This window comes from Gobio gobio, assembly GCF_949357685.1.
Source record: "Gobio gobio genome assembly, chromosome: 21".
Taxonomy (NCBI): Eukaryota; Metazoa; Chordata; class Actinopteri; order Cypriniformes; family Gobionidae; genus Gobio; species Gobio gobio.
In genome coordinates this window covers 44,906,421-44,930,308 of record NC_137117.1, presented here as the reverse complement: position 1 = coordinate 44,930,308, position 23,888 = coordinate 44,906,421, and the positions used below count along the sequence as shown (strand labels likewise).

General features: G+C 43.1%; 1 protein-coding gene across 1 annotated transcript in view; it reads left to right on the top strand.

Moving 5' to 3' along the window:
* Positions 1-23,888, top strand: part of LOC307117906 (uncharacterized protein) — a gene marked incomplete at its 3' end in the record, with an annotated part of 48,821 nt that overhangs the window by 9,569 nt on the left and 15,364 nt on the right. The window contains exons 2-3 of the mRNA XM_079803143.1: positions 11,345-11,374; positions 11,559-11,666. Coding sequence (XP_079659269.1) covers positions 11,345-11,374; positions 11,559-11,666 — 138 coding nt within the window. The remainder of the gene's footprint in view (positions 1-11,344; positions 11,375-11,558; positions 11,667-23,888) is intronic.

Sequence of the window (23,888 nt, the reverse complement as noted above, 5' to 3'; positions counted from 1 at the left end):
GGTGATTGATAAACCTCACCCAACCGCTGATCGATAAACCTCTCCCAACCAGTGATCGATAAACCTCACCCAACCAGTGATCGATAAACCTCTCCCAACCAGTGATCGATAAACCTCTCCCAACCGGTGATCGATAAACCTCATCCAACCAGTGATCGATAAACCTCTCCCAACCGGTGATCGATAAACCTCATCCAACCAGTGATCGATAAACCTCTCCCAACCAGTGATCGATAAACCTCACCCAACCGGTGATTGGTGATCGATAAACCTCATCCAACCAGTGATCGATAAACCTCTCCCAACCGGTGATCGATAAACCTCTCCCAACCAGTGATCGATAAACCTCACCCAACCAGTGATCGATAAACCTCTCCCAACCAGTGATCGATAAACCTCACCCAACCGGTGATCGGTGATCGATAAACCTCATCCAACCAGTGATTGATAAACCTCTCCCAACCGGTGATCGATAAACCTCATCCAACCAGTGATCGATAAACCTCTCCCAACCGGTGATCGATAAACCTCTCCCAACCGGTGATCGATAAACCTCACCCAACCGGTGATCGATAAACCTCTCCCAACCGCTGATCGATAAACCTCTCCCAACCAGTGATCGATAAACCTCACCCAACCAGTGATCGATAAACCTCTCCCAACCAGTGATCGATAAACCTCACCCAACCAGTGATCGATAAACCTCTCCCAACCAGTGATCGATAAACCTCACCCAACCGGTGATCGGTGATCGATAAACCTCATCCAACCAGTGATCGATAAACCTCTCCCAACCGGTGATCGATAAACCTCTCCCAACCGGTGATTGATAAACCTCTCCCAACCGGTGATTGATAAACCTCTCCCAACCGGTGATTGATAAACCTCTCCCAACCGGTGATCGATAAACCTCTCCCAACCAGTGATCGATAAACCTCTCCCAACCGCTGATCGATAAACCTCTCCCAACCGCTGATCGATAAACCTCTCCCAACCAGTGATCGATAAACCTCACCCAACCAGTGATCGATAAACCTCTCCCAACCAGTGATCGATAAACCTCCCCCAACCGCTGATCGATAAACCTCTCCCAACCGCTGATCGATAAACCTCTCCCAACCAGTGATCGATAAACCTCACCCAACCAGTGATCGATAAACCTCTCCCAACCAGTGATCGATAAACCTCACCCAACCAGTGATCGATAAACCTCTCCCAACCAGTGATCGATAAACCTCTCCCAACCAGTGATCGATAAACCTCTCCCAACCAGTGATTGATAAACCTCTCCCAACCGGTGATTGATAAACCTCTCCCAACCGGTGATCGATAAACCTCTCCCAACCAGTGATCGATAAACCTCTCCCAACCGCTGATCGATAAACCTCTCCCAACCGCTGATCGATAAACCTCTCCCAACCAGTGATCGATAAACCTCACCCAACCAGTGATCGATAAACCTCTCCCAACCAGTGATCGATAAACCTCCCCCAACCGCTGATCGATAAACCTCTCCCAACCGCTGATCGATAAACCTCTCCCAACCAGTGATCGATAAACCTCACCCAACCAGTGATCGATAAACCTCTCCCAACCAGTGATCGATAAACCTCACCCAACCAGTGATCGATAAACCTCTCCCAACCAGTGATCGATAAACCTCTCCCAACCAGTGATCGATAAACCTCTCCCAACCAGTGATCGATAAACCTCACCCAACCAGTGATCGATAAACCTCTCCCAACCGCTGATCGATAAACCTCTCCCAACCGCTGATCGATAAACCTCACCCAACCAGTGATCGATAAACCTCTCCCAACCAGTGATCGATAAACCTCACCCAACCAGTGATCGATAAACCTCTCCCAACCAGTGATCGATAAACCTCACCCAACCGGTGATCGGTGATCGATAAACCTCTCCCAACCAGTGATCGATAAACCTCACCCAACCAGTGATCGATAAACCTCTCCCAACCAGTGATCGATAAACCTCACCCAACCGGTGATCGGTGATCGATAAACCTCATCCAACCAGTGATCGATAAACCTCTCCCAACCGGTGATCGATAAACCTCTCCCAACCGGTGATTGATAAACCTCTCCCAACCGGTGATCGATAAACCTCTCCCAACCGGTGATCGATAAACCTCTCCCAACCAGTGATCGATAAACCTCTCCCAACCGCTGATCGATAAACCTCTCCCAACCGCTGATCGATAAACCTCTCCCAACCAGTGATCGATAAACCTCACCCAACCGGTGATCGATAAACCTCTCCCAACCGCTGATCGATAAACCTCTCCCTACCAGTGATCGATAAACCTCTCCCAACCAGTGATCGATAAACCTCACCCAACCAGTGATCGATAAACCTCTCCCAACCGCTGATCGATAAACCTCTCCCAACCGCTGATCGATAAACCTCACCCAACCAGTGATCGATAAACCTCTCCCAACCAGTGATCGATAAACCTCACCCAACCAGTGATCGATAAACCTCTCCCAACCAGTGATCGATAAACCTCACCCAACCGGTGATCGGTGATCGATAAACCTCATCCAACCAGTGATCGATAAACCTCATCCAACCAGTGATCGATAAACCTCTCCCAACCGCTGATCGATAAACCTCTCCCAACCGCTGATCGATAAACCTCACCCAACCAGTGATCGATAAACCTCTCCCAACCAGTGATCGATAAACCTCTCCCAACCGGTGATCGATAAACCTCACCCAACCGCTGATCGATAAACCTCTCCCAACCGCTGATCGATAAACCTCACCCAACCAGTGATCGATAAACCTCACCCAACCAGTGATCGATAAACCTCTCCCAACCGCTGATCGATAAACCTCACCCAACCAGTGATCGATAAACCTCTCCCAACCAGTGATCGATAAACCTCTCCCAACCAGTGATCGATAAACCTCTCCCAACCAGTGATCGATAAACCTCTCCCAACCGGTGATTGATAAACCTCACCCAACCGCTGATCGATAAACCTCTCCCAACCAGTGATCGATAAACCTCACCCAACCAGTGATCGATAAACCTCTCCCAACCAGTGATCGATAAACCTCTCCCAACCGGTGATCGATAAACCTCATCCAACCAGTGATCGATAAACCTCTCCCAACCGGTGATCGATAAACCTCATCCAACCAGTGATCGATAAACCTCTCCCAACCAGTGATCGATAAACCTCACCCAACCGGTGATTGGTGATCGATAAACCTCATCCAACCAGTGATCGATAAACCTCTCCCAACCGGTGATCGATAAACCTCTCCCAACCAGTGATCGATAAACCTCACCCAACCAGTGATCGATAAACCTCTCCCAACCAGTGATCGATAAACCTCACCCAACCGGTGATCGGTGATCGATAAACCTCATCCAACCAGTGATTGATAAACCTCTCCCAACCGGTGATCGATAAACCTCATCCAACCAGTGATCGATAAACCTCTCCCAACCGGTGATCGATAAACCTCTCCCAACCGGTGATCGATAAACCTCACCCAACCGGTGATCGATAAACCTCTCCCAACCGCTGATCGATAAACCTCTCCCAACCAGTGATCGATAAACCTCACCCAACCAGTGATCGATAAACCTCTCCCAACCAGTGATCGATAAACCTCACCCAACCAGTGATCGATAAACCTCTCCCAACCAGTGATCGATAAACCTCCCCCAACCGGTGATCGGTGATCGATAAACCTCATCCAACCAGTGATCGATAAACCTCTCCCAACCGGTGATCGATAAACCTCTCCCAACCGGTGATTGATAAACCTCTCCCAACCGGTGATTGATAAACCTCTCCCAACCGGTGATTGATAAACCTCTCCCAACCGGTGATCGATAAACCTCTCCCAACCAGTGATCGATAAACCTCTCCCAACCGCTGATCGATAAACCTCTCCCAACCGCTGATCGATAAACCTCTCCCAACCAGTGATCGATAAACCTCACCCAACCAGTGATCGATAAACCTCTCCCAAACCGGTGATTGATAAACCTCTCGCAACCGGTGATCGGTGATCGATAAACCTCTCCCAACCGCTGATCGATAAACCTCTCCCAACCGCTGATCGATAAACCTCTCCCAACCAGTGATCGATAAACCTCACCCAACCAGTGATCGATAAACCTCTCCCAAACCGGTGATTGATAAACCTCTCCCAACCGGTGATCGGTGATTGATAAACCTCTCCCAACCGGTGATTGATAAACCTCTCCCAACCGGTGATTGATAAACCTCTCCCAACCGGTGATTGATAAACCTCTCAACCGGTGATCGATAAACCTCTCAATCGGTGATCGATAAACCTCTCCCAACCGGTGATCGATAAACCTCTCCCAACCGGTGATTGATAAACCTCTCAACCGGTGATCGATAAACCTCTCAACCGGTGATTGATAAACCTCTCAACCGGTGAGGTTTCGAGGATCGATAAACCTCTCAACCGGTGATCGATAAACCTCTCCCAACCGGTGATCGATAAACCTCTCAACCGGTGATCGGTGATCGGTAAATCTCTCCCAACCGGTGATCGGTGATTGATAAACCTCTCCCAACCGGTGATCGATAAACCTCTCCCAACCGGTGATCGATAAACCTCTCCCAACCGGTGATCGATAAACCTCACCCAACCGGTGATCGGTGATCGATAAACCTCACCCAACCGGTGATCGGTGATCGATAAACCTCATCCAACCAGTGATCGATAAACCTCACCCAACCGGTGATCGGTGATCGATAAACCTCATCCAACCGCTGATCGATAAACCTCTCCCAACCGCTGATCGATAAACCTCTCCCAACCGCTGATCGATAAACCTCTCCCAACCAGTGATCGATAAACCTCACCCAACCAGTGATCGATAAACCTCTCCCAACCAGTGATCGATAAACCTCTCCCAACCGGTGATCGATAAACCTCACCCAACCGCTGATCGATAAACCTCTCCCAACCAGTGATCGATAAACCTCTCCCAACCAGTGATCGATAAACCTCTCCCAACCAGTGATCGATAAACCTCACCCAACCGGTGATCGATAAACCTCACCCAACCGGTGATCGATAAACCTCACCCAACCGCTGATCGGTAAACCTCTCCCAACCAGTGATCGATAAACCTCACCCAACCAGTGATCGATAAACCTCTCCCAACCAGTGATCGATAAACCTCTCCCAACCGGTGATCGATAAACCTCATCCAACCAGTGATCGATAAACCTCTCCCAACCGGTGATCGATAAACCTCATCCAACCAGTGATCGATAAACCTCTCCCAACCGGTGATCGATAAACCTCATCCAACCAGTGATCGATAAATCTCTCCCAACCGGTGATCGATAAACCTCATCCAACCAGTGATCGATAAACCTCTCCCAACCGGTGATCGATAAACCTCACCCAACCGGTGATCGATAAACCTCATCCAACCAGTGATCGATAAACCTCACCCAACCGGTGATCGATAAACCTCACCCAACCAGTGATCGATAAACCTCTCCCAACCAGTGATCGATAAACCTCACCCAACCGGTGATCGGTGATCGATAAACCTCATCCAACCAGTGATCGATAAACCTCTCCCAACCGGTGATCGATAAACCTCTCCCAACCGCTGATCGATAAACCTCTCCCAACCAGTGATCGATAAACCTCACCCAACCAGTGATCGATAAACCTCTCCCAACCAGTGATCGATAAACCTCTCCCAACCGGTGATCGATAAACCTCACCCAACCGCTGATCGATAAACCTCTCCCAACCAGTGATCGATAAACCTCTCCCAACCAGTGATCGATAAACCTCTCCCAACCAGTGATCGATAAACCTCTCCCAACCGGTGATTGATAAACCTCACCCAACCGCTGATCGATAAACCTCTCCCAACCAGTGATCGATAAACCTCACCCAACCAGTGATCGATAAACCTCTCCCAACCAGTGATCGATAAACCTCTCCCAACCGGTGATCGATAAACCTCATCCAACCAGTGATCGATAAACCTCTCCCAACCGGTGATCGATAAACCTCATCCAACCAGTGATCGATAAACCTCTCCCAACCAGTGATCGATAAACCTCACCCAACCGGTGATTGGTGATCGATAAACCTCATCCAACCAGTGATCGATAAACCTCTCCCAACCGGTGATCGATAAACCTCTCCCAACCAGTGATCGATAAACCTCACCCAACCAGTGATCGATAAACCTCTCCCAACCAGTGATCGATAAACCTCACCCAACCGGTGATCGGTGATCGATAAACCTCATCCAACCAGTGATTGATAAACCTCTCCCAACCGGTGATCGATAAACCTCATCCAACCAGTGATCGATAAACCTCTCCCAACCGGTGATCGATAAACCTCTCCCAACCGGTGATCGATAAACCTCACCCAACCGGTGATCGATAAACCTCTCCCAACCGCTGATCGATAAACCTCTCCCAACCAGTGATCGATAAACCTCACCCAACCAGTGATCGATAAACCTCTCCCAACCAGTGATCGATAAACCTCACCCAACCAGTGATCGATAAACCTCTCCCAACCAGTGATCGATAAACCTCACCCAACCGGTGATCGGTGATCGATAAACCTCATCCAACCAGTGATCGATAAACCTCTCCCAACCGGTGATCGATAAACCTCTCCCAACCGGTGATTGATAAACCTCTCCCAACCGGTGATTGATAAACCTCTCCCAACCGGTGATTGATAAACCTCTCCCAACCGGTGATCGATAAACCTCTCCCAACCAGTGATCGATAAACCTCTCCCAACCGCTGATCGATAAACCTCTCCCAACCGCTGATCGATAAACCTCTCCCAACCAGTGATCGATAAACCTCACCCAACCAGTGATCGATAAACCTCTCCCAACCAGTGATCGATAAACCTCCCCCAACCGCTGATCGATAAACCTCTCCCAACCGCTGATCGATAAACCTCTCCCAACCAGTGATCGATAAACCTCACCCAACCAGTGATCGATAAACCTCTCCCAACCAGTGATCGATAAACCTCACCCAACCAGTGATCGATAAACCTCTCCCAACCAGTGATCGATAAACCTCTCCCAACCAGTGATCGATAAACCTCTCCCAACCAGTGATCGATAAACCTCACCCAACCAGTGATCGATAAACCTCTCCCAACCGCTGATCGATAAACCTCTCCCAACCGCTGATCGATAAACCTCACCCAACCAGTGATCGATAAACCTCTCCCAACCAGTGATCGATAAACCTCACCCAACCAGTGATCGATAAACCTCTCCCAACCAGTGATCGATAAACCTCACCCAACCGGTGATCGGTGATCGATAAACCTCTCCCAACCAGTGATCGATAAACCTCACCCAACCAGTGATCGATAAACCTCTCCCAACCAGTGATCGATAAACCTCACCCAACCGGTGATCGGTGATCGATAAACCTCATCCAACCAGTGATCGATAAACCTCTCCCAACCGGTGATCGATAAACCTCTCCCAACCGGTGATTGATAAACCTCTCCCAACCGGTGATCGATAAACCTCTCCCAACCGGTGATCGATAAACCTCTCCCAACCAGTGATCGATAAACCTCTCCCAACCGCTGATCGATAAACCTCTCCCAACCAGTGATCGATAAACCTCACCCAACCGGTGATCGATAAACCTCTCCCAACCGCTGATCGATAAACCTCTCCCAACCAGTGATCGATAAACCTCTCCCAACCAGTGATCGATAAACCTCACCCAACCAGTGATCGATAAACCTCTCCCAACCGCTGATCGATAAACCTCTCCCAACCGCTGATCGATAAACCTCACCCAACCAGTGATCGATAAACCTCTCCCAACCAGTGATCGATAAACCTCACCCAACCAGTGATCGATAAACCTCTCCCAACCAGTGATCGATAAACCTCACCCAACCGGTGATCGGTGATCGATAAACCTCATCCAACCAGTGATCGATAAACCTCACCCAACCAGTGATCGATAAACCTCTCCCAACCGCTGATCGATAAACCTCACCCAACCAGTGATCGATAAACCTCTCCCAACCAGTGATCAATAAACCTCACCCAACCAGTGATCGATAAACCTCTCCCAACCAGTGATCGATAAACCTCACCCAACCGGTGATCGGTGATCGATAAACCTCATCCAACCAGTGATCGATAAACCTCATCCAACCAGTGATCGATAAACCTCTCCCAACCGCTGATCGATAAACCTCTCCCAACCGCTGATCGATAAACCTCATCCAACCAGTGATCGATAAACCTCATCCAACCAGTGATCGATAAACCTCTCCCAACCGCTGATCGATAAACCTCTCCCAACCGCTGATCGATAAACCTCTCCCAACCAGTGATTGATAAACCTCACCCAACCAGTGATCGATAAACCTCTCCCAACCAGTGATCGATAAACCTCTCCCAACCGGTGATCGATAAACCTCACCCAACCGCTGATCGATAAACCTCTCCCAACCGCTGATCGATAAACCTCACCCAACCAGTGATCGATAAACCTCACCCAACCAGTGATCGATAAACCTCTCCCAACCGCTGATCGATAAACCTCACCCAACCAGTGATCGATAAACCTCACCCAACCAGTGATCGATAAACCTCTCCCAACCGCTGATCGATAAACCTCTCCCAACCAGTGATCGATAAACCTCTCCCAACCGCTGATCGATAAACCTCTCCCAACCGCTGATCGATAAACCTCTCCCAACCGCTGATCGATAAACCTCACCCAACCAGTGATCGATAAACCTCACCCAACCAGTGATCGATAAACCTCACCCAACCAGTGATCGATAAACCTCATCCAACCAGTGATCGATAAACCTCTCCCAACCAGTGATCGATAAACCTCACCCAACCAGTGATCGATAAACCTCTCCCAACCAGTGATCGATAAACCTCTCCCAACCGCTGATCGATAAACCTCACCCAACCGGTGATCGATAAACCTCTCCCAACCAGTGATCGATAAACCTCTCCCAACCAGTGATCGATAAACCTCACCCAACCAGTGATCGATAAACCTCATCCAACCAGTGATCGATAAACCTCTCCCAACCAGTGATCGATAAACCTCACCCAACCAGTGATCGATAAACCTCTCCCAACCGCTGATCGATAAACCTCACCCAACCAGTGATCGATAAACCTCTCCCAACCAGTGATCGATAAACCTCACCCAACCAGTGATCGATAAACCTCTCCCAACCAGTGATCGATAAACCTCACCCAACCGGTGATCGGTGATCGATAAACCTCACCCAACCGGTGATCGATAAACCTCACCCAACCGGTGATCGGTGATCGATAAACCTCACCCAACCGGTGATCGATAAACCTCACCCAACCGGTGATCGGTGATCGATAAACCTCACCCAACCGGTGATCGATAAACCTCACCCAACCGGTGATCGGTGATCGATAAACCTCATCCAACCGGTGATCGATAAACCTCACCCAACCGGTGATCGGTGATCGATAAACCTCACCCAACCGGTGACCGGTGATCGATAAACCTCACCCAACCGGTGATCGGTGATCAATAAACCTTGTTGGCAAGTGCTATTCGCACTAGCTTCGCCTAACAATTCCTGGTTTGGCCAAACAACATGTAAAGCATATGGCTAAAGGATCTTTAACCGCGATCGACCCGGGTTCAAATCCGCCTTTTGCAGGGCTCGCTCTTCTCTCTTTTCCCATCACATCTCACATCGGAAAGGCATTTAATTTCAAGAAAAATTCAGAAAAATTCAGAAATATTCTAAATGTGGAAATAAAGTGCCTAACAAAATGTTTAATAATAATAAAAGCATTTATTGGGTAGGGTAGGGGTAAGTGTACACTCAAAAAAAAAGAGTACAAAATTGTACCTTTTAAGGTACAAGTGTCCGTCACTGGGGTGGGACCCTTAAGGGTACATTTTTGTACCTCTAAGTCAGGGGTAGGCAAGTTCGGTCCTAGAGAGCTGATGTCCTGGAGAGTTTAGCTCCAACCCTACTAAACCACCACAGTGTAAAACGCATGGCTCCCAGCATGCATTGCAGCATTAAGTATGTCACCATTGTTGAGATTCATATGCTGACTCTTGATATCTGTGTGCGTCTAAACTGTTTTCCCCTTAGAATGTATTTAAAAATCAAAATTCAGAATGCCTGATCTGTGGCAAGAAAGTTTTGTTGGTGAATATTTTATTTATATTTTTAGTCAGTGATGAGATTAAGTCACTAATTTTTCTTCATGACAATTTTTGTTTATGGCTTCTTTTGACTTTAACAGATCTTGTGTTTTGTTGACACTGTAACAAAAACCACAAACTCACATAAAAAACTAAGTGTCAAATTGCCCAACTAAATGACACACTGATCGCCATAATGGTGACCAAACATTTTCAATAAAACCAACATCTAAACCTCTGTTAATTCTCAATTAGAGCTTCTATAGATGTCTTTCAGGGTTGGAGTCAAACTCTGCAGGACATCGGCTCACTAGGACCGAACTTGCCTGACAATGGTATAGTTGTACCCTAAGGACCAATTGTGTTCCTTTACAGGTACAGTTATAAGTTTTGTTCTTCAAGGAACAAAATTATACCTCCACTGTACCTTTTTTTCTGAGAGTGTAGGGAGGGCTTTTATTGTCCCATTAAAGCTGCATCCATTTAATAATTTTAATTCATTTACACTCTATGTTATTATTGCATCCTGTTAATGTACAAGAATACTGAGGTGCAAATAGTATGTATCTGTCAAAATAAAGTATAATAACATGTTATTACTATTTACACATATTGCAAAGAACTGCTACTTTTACATGGTGTAAATAGAATATATTACTATTTTCACTTAGTGCAAATAGCCGCTGCCTTAAAATAATGTAGGACACGTTTTACTGGTAACATAAGACATTTGGCATTATCAGGACCACAAATATTCCCCCATTGCATTATTATACATTATATTCATCATTATATTGTATAGTTTAACGTAGTACTGACATTCAAACTCTATGAACTAGAATTTTTTAACCCGCATAGTGTTTTTATTTTTATTTTGGGTGAACTATTCACAATACATATTGTTGCATTTTTGTATTGCAATATATTGTTATACCGCTAATAATAAATACTGCAATATTCCATAATTCTTAAACAAAAAAGTATTTCATGGTGACTTTAACGCTTCCGACTGGCTTGGAATAGTACATAAGCGCACCTTCTGTATATGGCTTTGACTCGTTGTGCTGCTTAGATAATTTTTTTCCTGAAAAAATACTTTTTGTGTGTTCCAGATCAGAATATGGCAGTACAAGAATCGTCAGGTATGTCGTGCATTTGCTTCTATTGTACATAATGTCCATTATAATCCACAAGGCATTTCATTTGGATGCATCACATTTGGTGACAGCAGCTGTCCCGGTCCTCATCCTCTTTTATCCGATCAGCCTGGACATTCTGCTATAAACTAGTATTATGAGGTTGAGTGTGTGCGTGCTGTGTTTGCAGAAGACACGCCTCACTTCCTGTGGGCGTGACAGACGGCCCCAGCAGCCTCAGATCAGCCATGTGCAGGAGAACCGGGCCCAGCCAAAAGTGGACATCTGCAACCACAGGGTACATTCAACTCTCATCTTCATTTACACTCTATAACACTAGGGTTTTATTTTAGATGACAGCATTTTATAGCAAATAAAACACATTGAAATTACGAACTTTACGAAGTCACAATGCATCAATTCATCTTTACACCTTTATTAATGATATTATATTATAGCATAATTTATCATACAGAACATCTTCAGTTCATTAGGCGCTTCATTAAATGAACATCTGTCGAAACACACACAAAATGATATTTATGTTTATAATAGCAGACACACCTTATTAATGAACAGAATAAAAGTGAAAAGAGTGTTAAACTAGCGAAGCATCAGCTAGATTGACTTCATGCTGAATTTGTAAGATCACAGAACACATGATAAGACATAAGCTCAGTGAGGATTGCTGTGATGAATGTGTCAGCAGAGCTGCCAACTCTCATGCATTGGCCGCGAGACACACGCATTTGATTGGTCTGACACGCCACACCCAAGGCCGTAACCATGCCTTGAACATTGGGGGGAAACAATTTTTAGATTTTTATAAAGCATAAAGAAACAGAACAGTCAACGAAATTCTCTATTTCTAGTTGGGAAATAATTATTTTGGGGCTATTTGCAAACAATATTTGCATTTATTTGCGTCAAATATTTTATTAGTCCCGGGATTCTTCGCATTAGTGAATAAATACATAGATTTACATACAACCCCAAATCAGAAAAAGTTGGGACAGTATGGAAAACGCAAAAAAACAAGAAAAAAGAAGTGATTTCTAAATTTACTTTGACTTGTATTTCATTGCAGACAATATGAACACAAAATATTTCATGTTTTGTCTGGTCAACTTCATGTCATTTGTAAATATGCATCCTTTCCTGTCATTCAGACCTGCAACACATTTCAAAAAAACTTGGGACAGTAAAGCATTTACCACTTTGTAATGTTGCCATTCCTTTTCACAACACTTAAAAGACGTTTAGGGACTGAAGACACCAAGTGATGAAGTGTTTCAGGTGTAATTTTGTCCCATTCTTCCTGCAAACAAGTCTTAAGGTGGGCAACAGTACGGGGTCTTCCACACATTCTCTATTGGAGACAGGTCGGGACTGAGGCAGGCCAGTCAAGTACCCGAACCCTCTTCCTCCGCAGACAGGACTTTGTAATGTGTGCAGAATGTGCTTTTGCATTGTCTTGTTGAAATATGCATGGACGTCCCTGGAAAAGATGTCTTCTTGAAGGCAGCATATTATGCTCCAAAATCTCTATGTACTTTTCAGCATTAATGGTGCCTTCACAGAAGTGCAAGTTACCTTTGCCAAGGGCACTGACACAACCCCATACCATGACAGACCCTGGCTTTTGGACTTGTTGCTGGTAACAGTCTGGATGATCCTTTTCTTCTTTGGTCCGGAGCACACGGCGTCCATTCCTCCCAAAAAATACCTCAAATACTGATTCATCTGACCACAGTACACGTTTCCACTGTGTGATGGTCCATCCCAGATGCCTCGAGCCCAGAGAAGTCGACGGCGCTTCTGGACACTGTTAACATAGGGCTTCCTTTTGGCACAGTACAGTTTGAACTGGCATTTGTGGACGTATTGTGGTACTTGACAAAGGTTTGCCAAAGTAGTCCTGATTCCATGTGGTGATATGGCTTCTAGATGAATGACGATTCTTGATGCAGTGCCGCCTGAGGGATCGGAGATCACGGTTGTTCAGCTTAGGCTTGCGCCCTTGTCCTTTACGCACTGAAATTCCTCCAGATTCCTTGAATCTTTTAATTATGTTATGCACTGTTGAATGTGAAATATCCAAATCTCTTCCTATCTTTCTTTGAGGAACATTGTTTTTAAACATTTCAATAATTTTCTCACGTATTTGTTGGCAAACTGGCGATCCTCGGCCCATCTTTGCTCCTAAAGGATTAGACCTTTCTTGGATGCTGCTTTTGTACCAAATCATAATTACAATCACCTGTTGACATCACCTGTTTCAAATCACATCATTATTTAACCATTTTACCTCATTACTAGCCCTAAATTGCTCCTTTCCCAACTTTTTTTTAAATGTGTTGCAGGTCTGAATGACAGGAAAGGATGCATATTTACAAATGACATGAAGTTGACCAGACAAAACATGAAATATTTTGTGTTCATATTGTCTGCAATGAAATACAAGTCAAAGTAAATTTAGAAATCACTTCTTTTTTATTTTATTTGCGTTTTCCATACTGTCCCAACTTTTTCTGATTTGGGGTTGTAGATAAATACACAATTTGGCCATTTCTAATTATTGGGGGGGACTTAATGTCTATGGTGGTTACGGCCCTGGCCACACCCCCGATTTCTCACGCTGAAGTGTCAACCCGGTCAGTCAAATGCCTGAAAGATGAGTTAATCTATAGATCTACCCGCTGAGCCACTCGTGATCGACTAGTTATGCTTTCGGTGAGGGGGTTCAAGATAAATGTGCAAATAAACATAAGCTACATTCCATTTTGTGTTCTGACGAGAACGAGCCTGTAATGAGCGAAGCGGAGCTCAATAAAATCCACTCTATGCAGGCGCGCTCCACTCAATCGCTCACGGCCCAAGCGCTCAAATCCCGCTCTGACATGAAATTTCTCTGAACTTGTTGTAGCCATTAAACAATGTAGCTATTTGTTTCATATTTATGTTTAAATATTATAGTGCTATTTTTAAATTTCATCTTGGCTATTATGAAAAGTGCAAAGATGCGTAATATACAGTATGTCAAAGACATGGGGTCAGAAATTATTTTGACCACTTCATTAAGTTTTGTTTTGTAGAAAGCATTTCTTTAAAGTGAATTTCGTTTTTTATAAATACATTGTAACTTAATTTTAATCAATGTTTCAATTGCCTGAATTTAATAAATAATAAGCAAATAGGCTATAGCAGGCAATAATCGTGACATGAAGGCGCCGGAGCGATCACTTTCACTGCACATGAACTGGAGCGCGTCCAATAAATGAACCAAAGCTCAGCGGCTACTTGCCTCACAGACATGAGAAATATGTGTATAGAAAGCTTGAAATGTCCATTTTTAAACGAAACGATTCGAAACGAAAAGAAATAGTCAAGCAAAGCGCAGTGTTCGCGCGAGCAGCTCATGACTGGTGTCTCAGAGCGGTTCTGTTCAAAATGCTGCGCTTCATCACTGCATGTGCTGTGAGTTTAACACACATCTTTAGACTAATCCTGACTCCTGAGTATTTCATTTAAGTTGCATAAGGTACATGTTGTTCTTGAACTGATGTTAAATTTGTAGTCATTTTGCACTTTGACAGTTTGAAAAAAAGTTTTTTGATAGTAACTTGTAGTGTTGATATTTTTTCAAAAGGGTAGCTTGAATGTAACTTAACTACTTTAACTTACAAGTAGCTTAAGTTAAAGTAGTTCTATTTAGACAAAATCATGCCTCTACATAGTGCTTTGAAATTGTGTGTGTGTCTATAGTATATACTGTATATACAAAGCGTCATATAGATGCATTTTGTCTTAATAGACAGAATTAATTATCAACCTATACTTATCTATCAAGGCAAAAAAATAAATCAACATCAACAACAACAACAACAACAACAACATCAAAAAAAGCAATACTACCCCATTCAGTGTGTGTGTGTGTATATATATATATATATTATGTGGGTTTTTTTTAGTTTTTTTTTTTTTAAAATAAATTAGCTTTGTACGGCTCTGGTGTCAGTGGTTTGATGGCCATCTTGTAACTTTACTCAGTAATGTTCTCCATTTGGCTTTGACAGTGAGTTTGTTGCTGTGAAGGAAACCGATAGTGCTAGTGTACTATAGCTAGCTTTTGTAGTGCATTAATTTCCTTTTGGAGCAGTCGGCGAATGACACTCAGCAAAAATATGAGTGTATATAAAAGACAATGAAGAGAGGCAGATAAGGCTGATAATTAAAGCTGCTGTAAAGTTCTATTTTTTGGAAGAACACATAAATTGTTGCCACATATGTAATATATTTGGACAGATCTCACTGAAATAGGAGAAATCTCATCTGTCACCGTGACAGCACTGAGGGTCGTCAAACCTTTACTTTTTCTTAAAACTCGCCAGAAAAACATTTTCCTTGTGTGTGTTTAGCAGAATGTTAAATTGAATAAATGAATGCATTCTCAAAAATACCGTAATGTCTAAGATGAGTATACAGGATATTTAACTTATTTTGATTTAAAAGAATTGATAGCAAAACCTTGTAGTGCAGAAATTGAAGTAGTGACTTTATGACCGATGGTAGGGTCAGAATTTGGTGTAAACAGGAAAGCATGGATCCACCCAGCCTTCTCAGCGGTTCAGGCTGCTGGTAGTGATGTAATGGTATTTTCTTGGCACACTTTTGGCCTCTTAGCACCAATTGAGCATTGTTGAAACAGCACAGCCTACCTCAGTATTGTTGCTGACAATGTCCATACGTTTATGACCACAGTAAACCCATCTTCTGATGGCTATTTCCAGCAGGGTAATGCACCATGTCACTAATCATCTCAAACTGGTTTCTTGAACATGACAGTGAGTTGACTAAACTAAAATGTCCTCCACAGTCATCAGATCTCAATCCAACAGAGCAGCTTTGGGATGTGCTGGTCAGAGCATCTCCAAAACTGCAGCTCTTGTGGGGTGTTCCTGGTCTGCAGTGGTCAGACTCTATCAAAAGTGCTCCAAGGAAGGACCAGTGGAGAACCGGCCACAGGGTCATGAAGGACCAGTGGAGAACCGGCCACAGGGTCATGAAGGACCAGTGGAGAACCGGCCACAGGGTCATGAAGGACCAGTGGAGAACCGGCCACAGGGTCATGAAGGACCAGTGGAGAACCGGCCACAGGGTCATGGAGGACCAGTGGAGAACCGGCCACAGGGTCATGGAGGACCAGTGGAGAACCGGCCACAGGGTCATGAAGGACCAGTGGAGAACCGGCCACAGGGTCATGGAGGACCAGTGGAGAACCGGCCACAGAGTCATGACGGACCAGTTGAGAACCGGCCACAGGGTCATGAAGGACCAGTGGAGAACCGGCCACAGGGTCATGGAGGACCAGTGGAGAACCGGCCACAGGGTCATGGAGGACCAGTGGAGAACCGGCCACAGGGTCATGAAGGACCAGTGGAGAACCGGCCACAGGGTCATGGAGGACCAGTGGAGAACCGGCCACAGAGTCATGACGGACCAGTTGAGAACCGGCCACAGGGTCATGAAGGACCAGTGGAGAACCGGCCACAGGGTCATGAAGAACCAGTGGAGAACCGGCCACAGGGTCATGAAGGACCAGTGGAGAACCGGCCACAGGGTCATGAAGGACCAGTGGAGAACCGGCCACAGGGTCATGGAGGACCAGTGGAGAACCGGCCACAGGGTCATGAAGGACCAGTGGAGAACCGGCCACAGGGTCATGAAGGACCAGTGGAGAACCGGCCACAGGGTCATGGAGGACCAGTGGAGAACCGGCCACAGGGTCATGGAGGACCAGTGGAGAACCGGCCACAGGGTCATGAAGGACCAGTGGAGAACCGGCCACAGGGTCATGGAGGACCAGTGGAGAACCGGCCACAGGGTCATGAAGGACCAGTGGAGAACCGGCCACAGGGTCATGAAGGACCAGTGGAGAACCGGCCACAGGGTCATGAAGGACCAGTGGAGAACCGGCCACAGGGTCATGGAGGACCAGTGGAGAACCGGCCACAGGGTCATGAAGGACAAGTGGAGAACCGGCCACAGGGTCATGAAGGACCAGTGGAGAACCGGCCACAGGGTCATGAAGGACCAGTGGAGAACCGGCCACAGGGTCATGAAGGACAAGTGGAGAACCGGCCACAGGGTCATGAAGGACCAGTGGAGAACCGGCCACAGGGTCATGGAGGACCAGTGGAGAACCGGCCACAGGATCATGAAGGACCAGTGGAGAACCGGCCACAGGGTCATGAAGGACCAGTGGAGAACCGGCCACAGGGTCATGAAGAACCAGTGGAGAACCGGCCACAGGGTCATGAAGGACCAGTGGAGAACCGGCCACAGGGTCATGGAGGACCAGTGGAGAACCGGCCACAGGGTCATGAAGGACCAGTGGAGAACCGGCCACAGGGTCATGAAGGACCAGTGGAGAACCGGCCACAGGGTCATGAAGGACCAGTGGAGAACCGGCCACAGGGTCATTGATGCATGTGGAGAGCGAAGGCTGGCCCGTGTGGTCGATCAAACAGACGAGCTACTGGAGCTCAGATTGTTCAAGAAGTTAATGCTGGTTCTGATAGAAAGGTGTCACAGTTTGTTGCGTATGGGGCTGCATACTGTCCACAATATCTTTTGTCAATATACGGAAGTACATACTTCTTTTAAATGAATCCTGTTCATCAGAAGGCCATCTTTACACATTATTTGCAAATCCTCGACTAGCGCAGGTGTTCATGTGATGTGTCCCAGGGGAAGATGCAGCAGGAGATTCTGCCTCTCATCTCTCATCTCTCATCTCTCATCTCTCATCTCTCATCTCTCATCTCTCAGCTGCAGATGTGTTTTCTCCTCTACAGTTCAGCAATGTCTGCTTAGACCCGGTTCACTGCACAGGCAGACAGACAGAATAATATTAAGCATGAGCAAGTCATCTGCCATGATGATCTCTGCATTTGTTTCTGAACTTGTGGTTAACTGTACTGCCATCTAGTGGCTATGTTATGCTACATGCCAATGTCAGGAACCTCATCATTGAGCATTTTACACATGTATTTAAAAGATGTAGGCGCATTGCTTGATGTTTGTAGAGGCTTTTGACCACCTGACCTCAGCTCAATCCTGTGAATCATGAATCAGACCTTATTGTATGTAATGGCAAATCATTGCGTCAAAACCTCAGTCTTTCAACCTGATGCTGTGTGTTCAAACACAGGAACCTTCGTGAAACTCACATGTGGTTCTAGTAATAGGCTGTTCCCTCAAATAGTACCATGTTTAAGGGCATAGGGGGCGATTTTGGACACAACTTTGTCTGAGTTTGACACTTTTTACCCATGAGTTCCCTGGCCCACAGATTTAAGGTGCATATTTATTCTTAAGAGAGTTGAAAAGTAAGCAGATCTTTTTAAGGCCTTCCTGTATGCAATAACACTTTCCTTCCACGAAATGCAATCTTGAGGGCACAAGTGTGATCGTAATACCACACTGTCTGACTATTTCCTTAATCTTCTTTGTAAGTCACTTTGGATAAAAGCGTCTGCTAAATGACCATCAAAACAAAACACAAAAACACTTACATTTCCTTGTACAGCTTAACAAAGTTAATGAAAAGTCAATTTACAATACTATTACAATACTATTATGCTGTGCTGTGCGTAACGCCAATCATTGGCAAACCACTTACGTTTCTATGACTATGCTCACGCTGTATGGAATTGACAACCGCATTTGCTTACAGATCTGATTCTCGAAGTGCTCATACTTCTCTATGAGCAAACTCGCGTATTATATTTTATTACGCTTGCCATGAATATCATCTATAACCAGTGACCAGTGATTAAAGTATATATCAAATTATTTACACTAACTACACCCACCAATGTTTGGATTTTACAAGTTTACATTTACAATTTACAAAAGAAACCCATTGAACAACAGGAGGAGTGGCGTTGAGAGTAAAGCGGCTAGTGGTAACTCTTGAAGTCAGAATCTGCCTTTTTCCAAACTCATTCTTCTTGATTTTCCCATCACATATAAGATTGGAAAGCTGTTTATATATATATATATATATATATATATATATATATATATATATATATATATATATATATATATATATATATATATAAAATACTATTTAGTAGGGGTGTAACAAAAACTCTATATGTATCGAGTCGTGACATGAGGGTATCATTACACCCCTTTAGACTTAGGATGAATAGCATCTGTGCAAAATACTAAATCAAAATAGAAAATGTTTTACCCATGATGTGTTGACAATATATATCAACACTGTAAAAAATGGCTGTGAAATCTACAGTTATTTACTGTCGATTTCACAGTAACAGTACTGTAAACGATTTTTACAGTAGAATATTGTAAAGTTTACAGTAAGACCGTAAAAAACACAGTAGTCCAAGCATTACAGTTGAAATCACAGTAGTCAAAGCATTACTGTAAAAAAATCACAATTTAGCCACTATAGTACTGTAAATAGTAAAGTAAACTACTGTAATTTTCCAGATTATTATGTAAAAACAGATTATTGTTGTTCAGAATTCATTACCGGAATATGATATAAATACTCGAAGGTGAGCTTTAAGTCAGGGTCGTGCAGAGAGTTCGTCAGGGGCAGGGGCTCAAATGTAAAAAAGGGGCAATATATAAATATATATAAATATAAATATAAATATAAATATATAAATATAAATATATATATATATATATATATATATATATATATATATATATATATATATATATATATATATATATATATATATATATATATATATATATATATATAAATATATATATATATATATATATATATATATATATATATATATATATATATATATATATATGTATATGTATATATATATATATATGTATGTATATGTATATATATCCTTATGCTCATCAAGCCTGCATTTATTTAATCAAAAATACAGAAAAAACAGTAGCCTAATATTGTGAAATATTATTACATTGTGTTCTTTTTAACTTTTTATTAATTAAATAATCTTGAAAAGAGTATCACAGTTTCCATCATTGACATTAAATCCTCATATTAGAATGATTTCTGAATGATCATGTGACACTGAAGAGTGGAGTAATGATGCTGGAAATTCAGCTGTGATCACAGGAATAAATTATATTTTAAATTATTTAAAAAAAGAAAACCATTATTTTAATATATTTCGCAATATTGCTGTTTTTATCAAATAAATGCAGGCTTGATGAACATAAGAGACTTCTTTCATAATGCTACATAATATTCAAAAATGGTAAGTCCTTTCCTTTCATGTAACCATTTCTCCAGCCTACACTTCACATAATAGGCCTGTAGGAGCCGCTGGCACTTGGGTTTTGTTAACTTTGATAGTTTCATGAAATAGTAAACGGTGTATCAATTTACATAAGTACAAGTGAATTTAACACTACTTACCATTAACGCGACTTTTGCTGCTGTGGTTTTGTGCAGTGATTTGTTTGTTGTCAGTTAAAATCCATTTTGTCAGTGATGCAATTTATAAAATGAGACAAACCGCAGGAAATCGTTCCACAAACGTTAGTTCGTCTGTCCATGTAATTTTCAACCGATTTATGAATAAGAACAGAAAATTACCGCTTCACATGCCCAATGGAATTTGAACTTGCTTTGCCAGATCACGATTGGTTGGTGTATATACATGACAAACGGGCATTGGTGAATTGTGTAATACTTTAAAATATATAGCTAATATATAGATTTGTAATTAAATCAACACATTAGCTCTGATTATGGATGAAAAAAAAAAACATTGGCTTACTTTTTTCCCGTGAGGCCACACACTCTCTGAAAGGACCATATTTGGCTCGAGAGCCGTTTTCGAACAGTGGAAAATCAGCAGTCAATCAAAACGCACGCGACCCATAGCAACGCGTTATGGCAACGCATCAACAGAAATTATCCGACTTTTGAGCCGTTCGTTACTATTGTATACATTGTCATGTTATAATAATCACATTTATTTACACTGTAAAAAAATGCTGTAAAAAAACGGGGAAATTTTTACAGTAAAATGCTGTTTTCCATTAAAACAGTAATATACCGTAGAAAACAATGCATTCTGGGTAATATTTGTAATTTTCGAGAAAATAGCCAACAGGAATATACCGTGAATTAACAGTGCTCAAAGTCGACACTCAGAGGCTGTGCTCCAAATCACACCTAATACCCTCATTCACTATTCCCTACACTAGTTTACTGATAGTGAGCGAAAATAAGTGAGTGAATTCAAACACCTGATGAACACCTGCTTTTATCACTGAAGGAAAGAGATAGATGAAGTTGCCAGTAAGTTACTGTAAATTTTACGGTAAATTTTTTACAGTGAAGCTAAATAATCGTTCAAAAAATATATTATTTAAAAAATAAATCAAACTATTGTTTATATACTGTATATTTTGCCTAGAAGATAGGCTGAATCTAAACCCTAAACCCTCAATCACTATTCCCTACTTTAGTCCACTAATACAGTTCACTTGATGGAGTGAATGAAAACGAGTGCGTGAAGTCGGACAGCTGTTGAGTGTACATTGGCTGTACACTCATTTTTGCGGTGCATTGTGGGATAGAATGAGTGCACTCGATAACGTCCACTATGGTTTCGGACACCACTACAAATGGCTTTCCCCTCAAATAGTGTCCTATTTAATTAAGGGTATAGGGGACGATTCTGGCATAGCCTCTGCTGAGAGATAACTTATCCTGATGTTGAGTGATTTGATTGGTTGATTGATGGATGGATGGATGGACGAATGGATGTAGAGCTGCACGATTAATCTTTAAAAGATGGCGATCGCTATTCAAACACCCCCGTGATCTTATTCCTAAATGACCATGATTCTGCTCAGTCTTTTATGCCTGTTTCACAATGCAACAGCTCATGTTTTGCCGCTGCCCATGATAATGAATGACGGGTTCCTCCAATGCATTGCTATGAACTTCCATCGGAATGAATTGAAAACACATTTATCTGCTGTCTGTTAGTCATCGCGTCACCTCAGCTCCACCCATGTCCCGCCTCTTTGCCCATTTTCTGTTATCCGGGAGTGACGCGCGATAAGAGTACATCATCTTTTCAAAACGTTTTTTTGTGAGGGTTTAAAATTGTCTTTAAATCATTCATTTAAAAGATTTATTCTCAAACGCTGATTCATCCGATAACGAAACAAGTCGTGATAAGACATTGAACAAAATAATCAATAATCAAATGAATTTTTAACAGTTTTTTACAAAATGCAGAACAAGTTGTCATAAAATGTCAAGCATATTTCTATACATTTCTGTTAGACGTTCACATTTCTCCTTTTGTTTTTCAGTTTTTTTCCTCTTTGTGCTATGCAGTGCTGTCTTTTCCTTTCTGTATCGCAATGACATGGTCTGTCAACACATTACAGTACAAACAGTAAAACAGTAAAAGTGAATCTTGTCCAGTCTCTTGCATTCAAACTCACACACACACTGAGGTGTAACCTACAATTTACAATAATTGTCATCAAAATTTCAGCCATATTTACATCAGAACATCCCTCCAGAGGACAGTTATATTGACAATATGACTAAGCAATTTGACTGTCTTATTCATATACAATGACTCAAGGACTGTCATTCTGATGGCACTGACATGTTCATTGACACAGAGATTTACTTCTGAGAGATGAACTGAGGATTTTGAGCAAGAGACTGGCTTTTGCAGATAATCCTGGTGTTTTGCTATTTACGAATTGCTTCGAGAAATGGACTTACTGTTTTGCAAATGTCGAGGATGATTCGAGAAATGTACCACAGCGACTGAGAAAAACTGTAAATAGACTACAGCAATGAACATTTTGTCAGAACCTCTAGTTTGCATGTTACTTTGTTTAGTTTTCTGATGTTTTTTTCTCTTCAGAATTGCAATCTCCATTTTACACAAAAAATGTGTGATTCTCAATTTATCCAGAATAGTGCAGCTCTAGATGGATGCTGGATTGATAGATGAATGGATGGATGTATGGATGGATGGATGGATTGATAGATGTATGGATGGATGGATTGATAGATGAATGGATGGATGTATGGATGGATGGATGGCTGGATTGATAGATGAATGGATGAATGTAAGGATTGATGGATGGCTGGATTGATAGATGAATGGATGGATGGATGGATGGATTGATAGATGAATGGATGGATGTATGGATGGATGGATTGATAGATGAATGGATGGATGGATTGATAGATGAATGGATGAATGGATGAATGTATGGATGGATGCATGGATGGATGGATGGATGGATGGATGATTGATAGACGAATGGATGAATGTATGGATGTATAGATGGATGAATGGATGATTGATAGATGAATGGATGAATGTATGGATGTATGGATGGATGCATGGATGGATGGATGTATGGATGGATGAATGGATGGATGGATGGATAGATGGATGGATGATTGATAGACGAATGGATGGATGGATGGCTG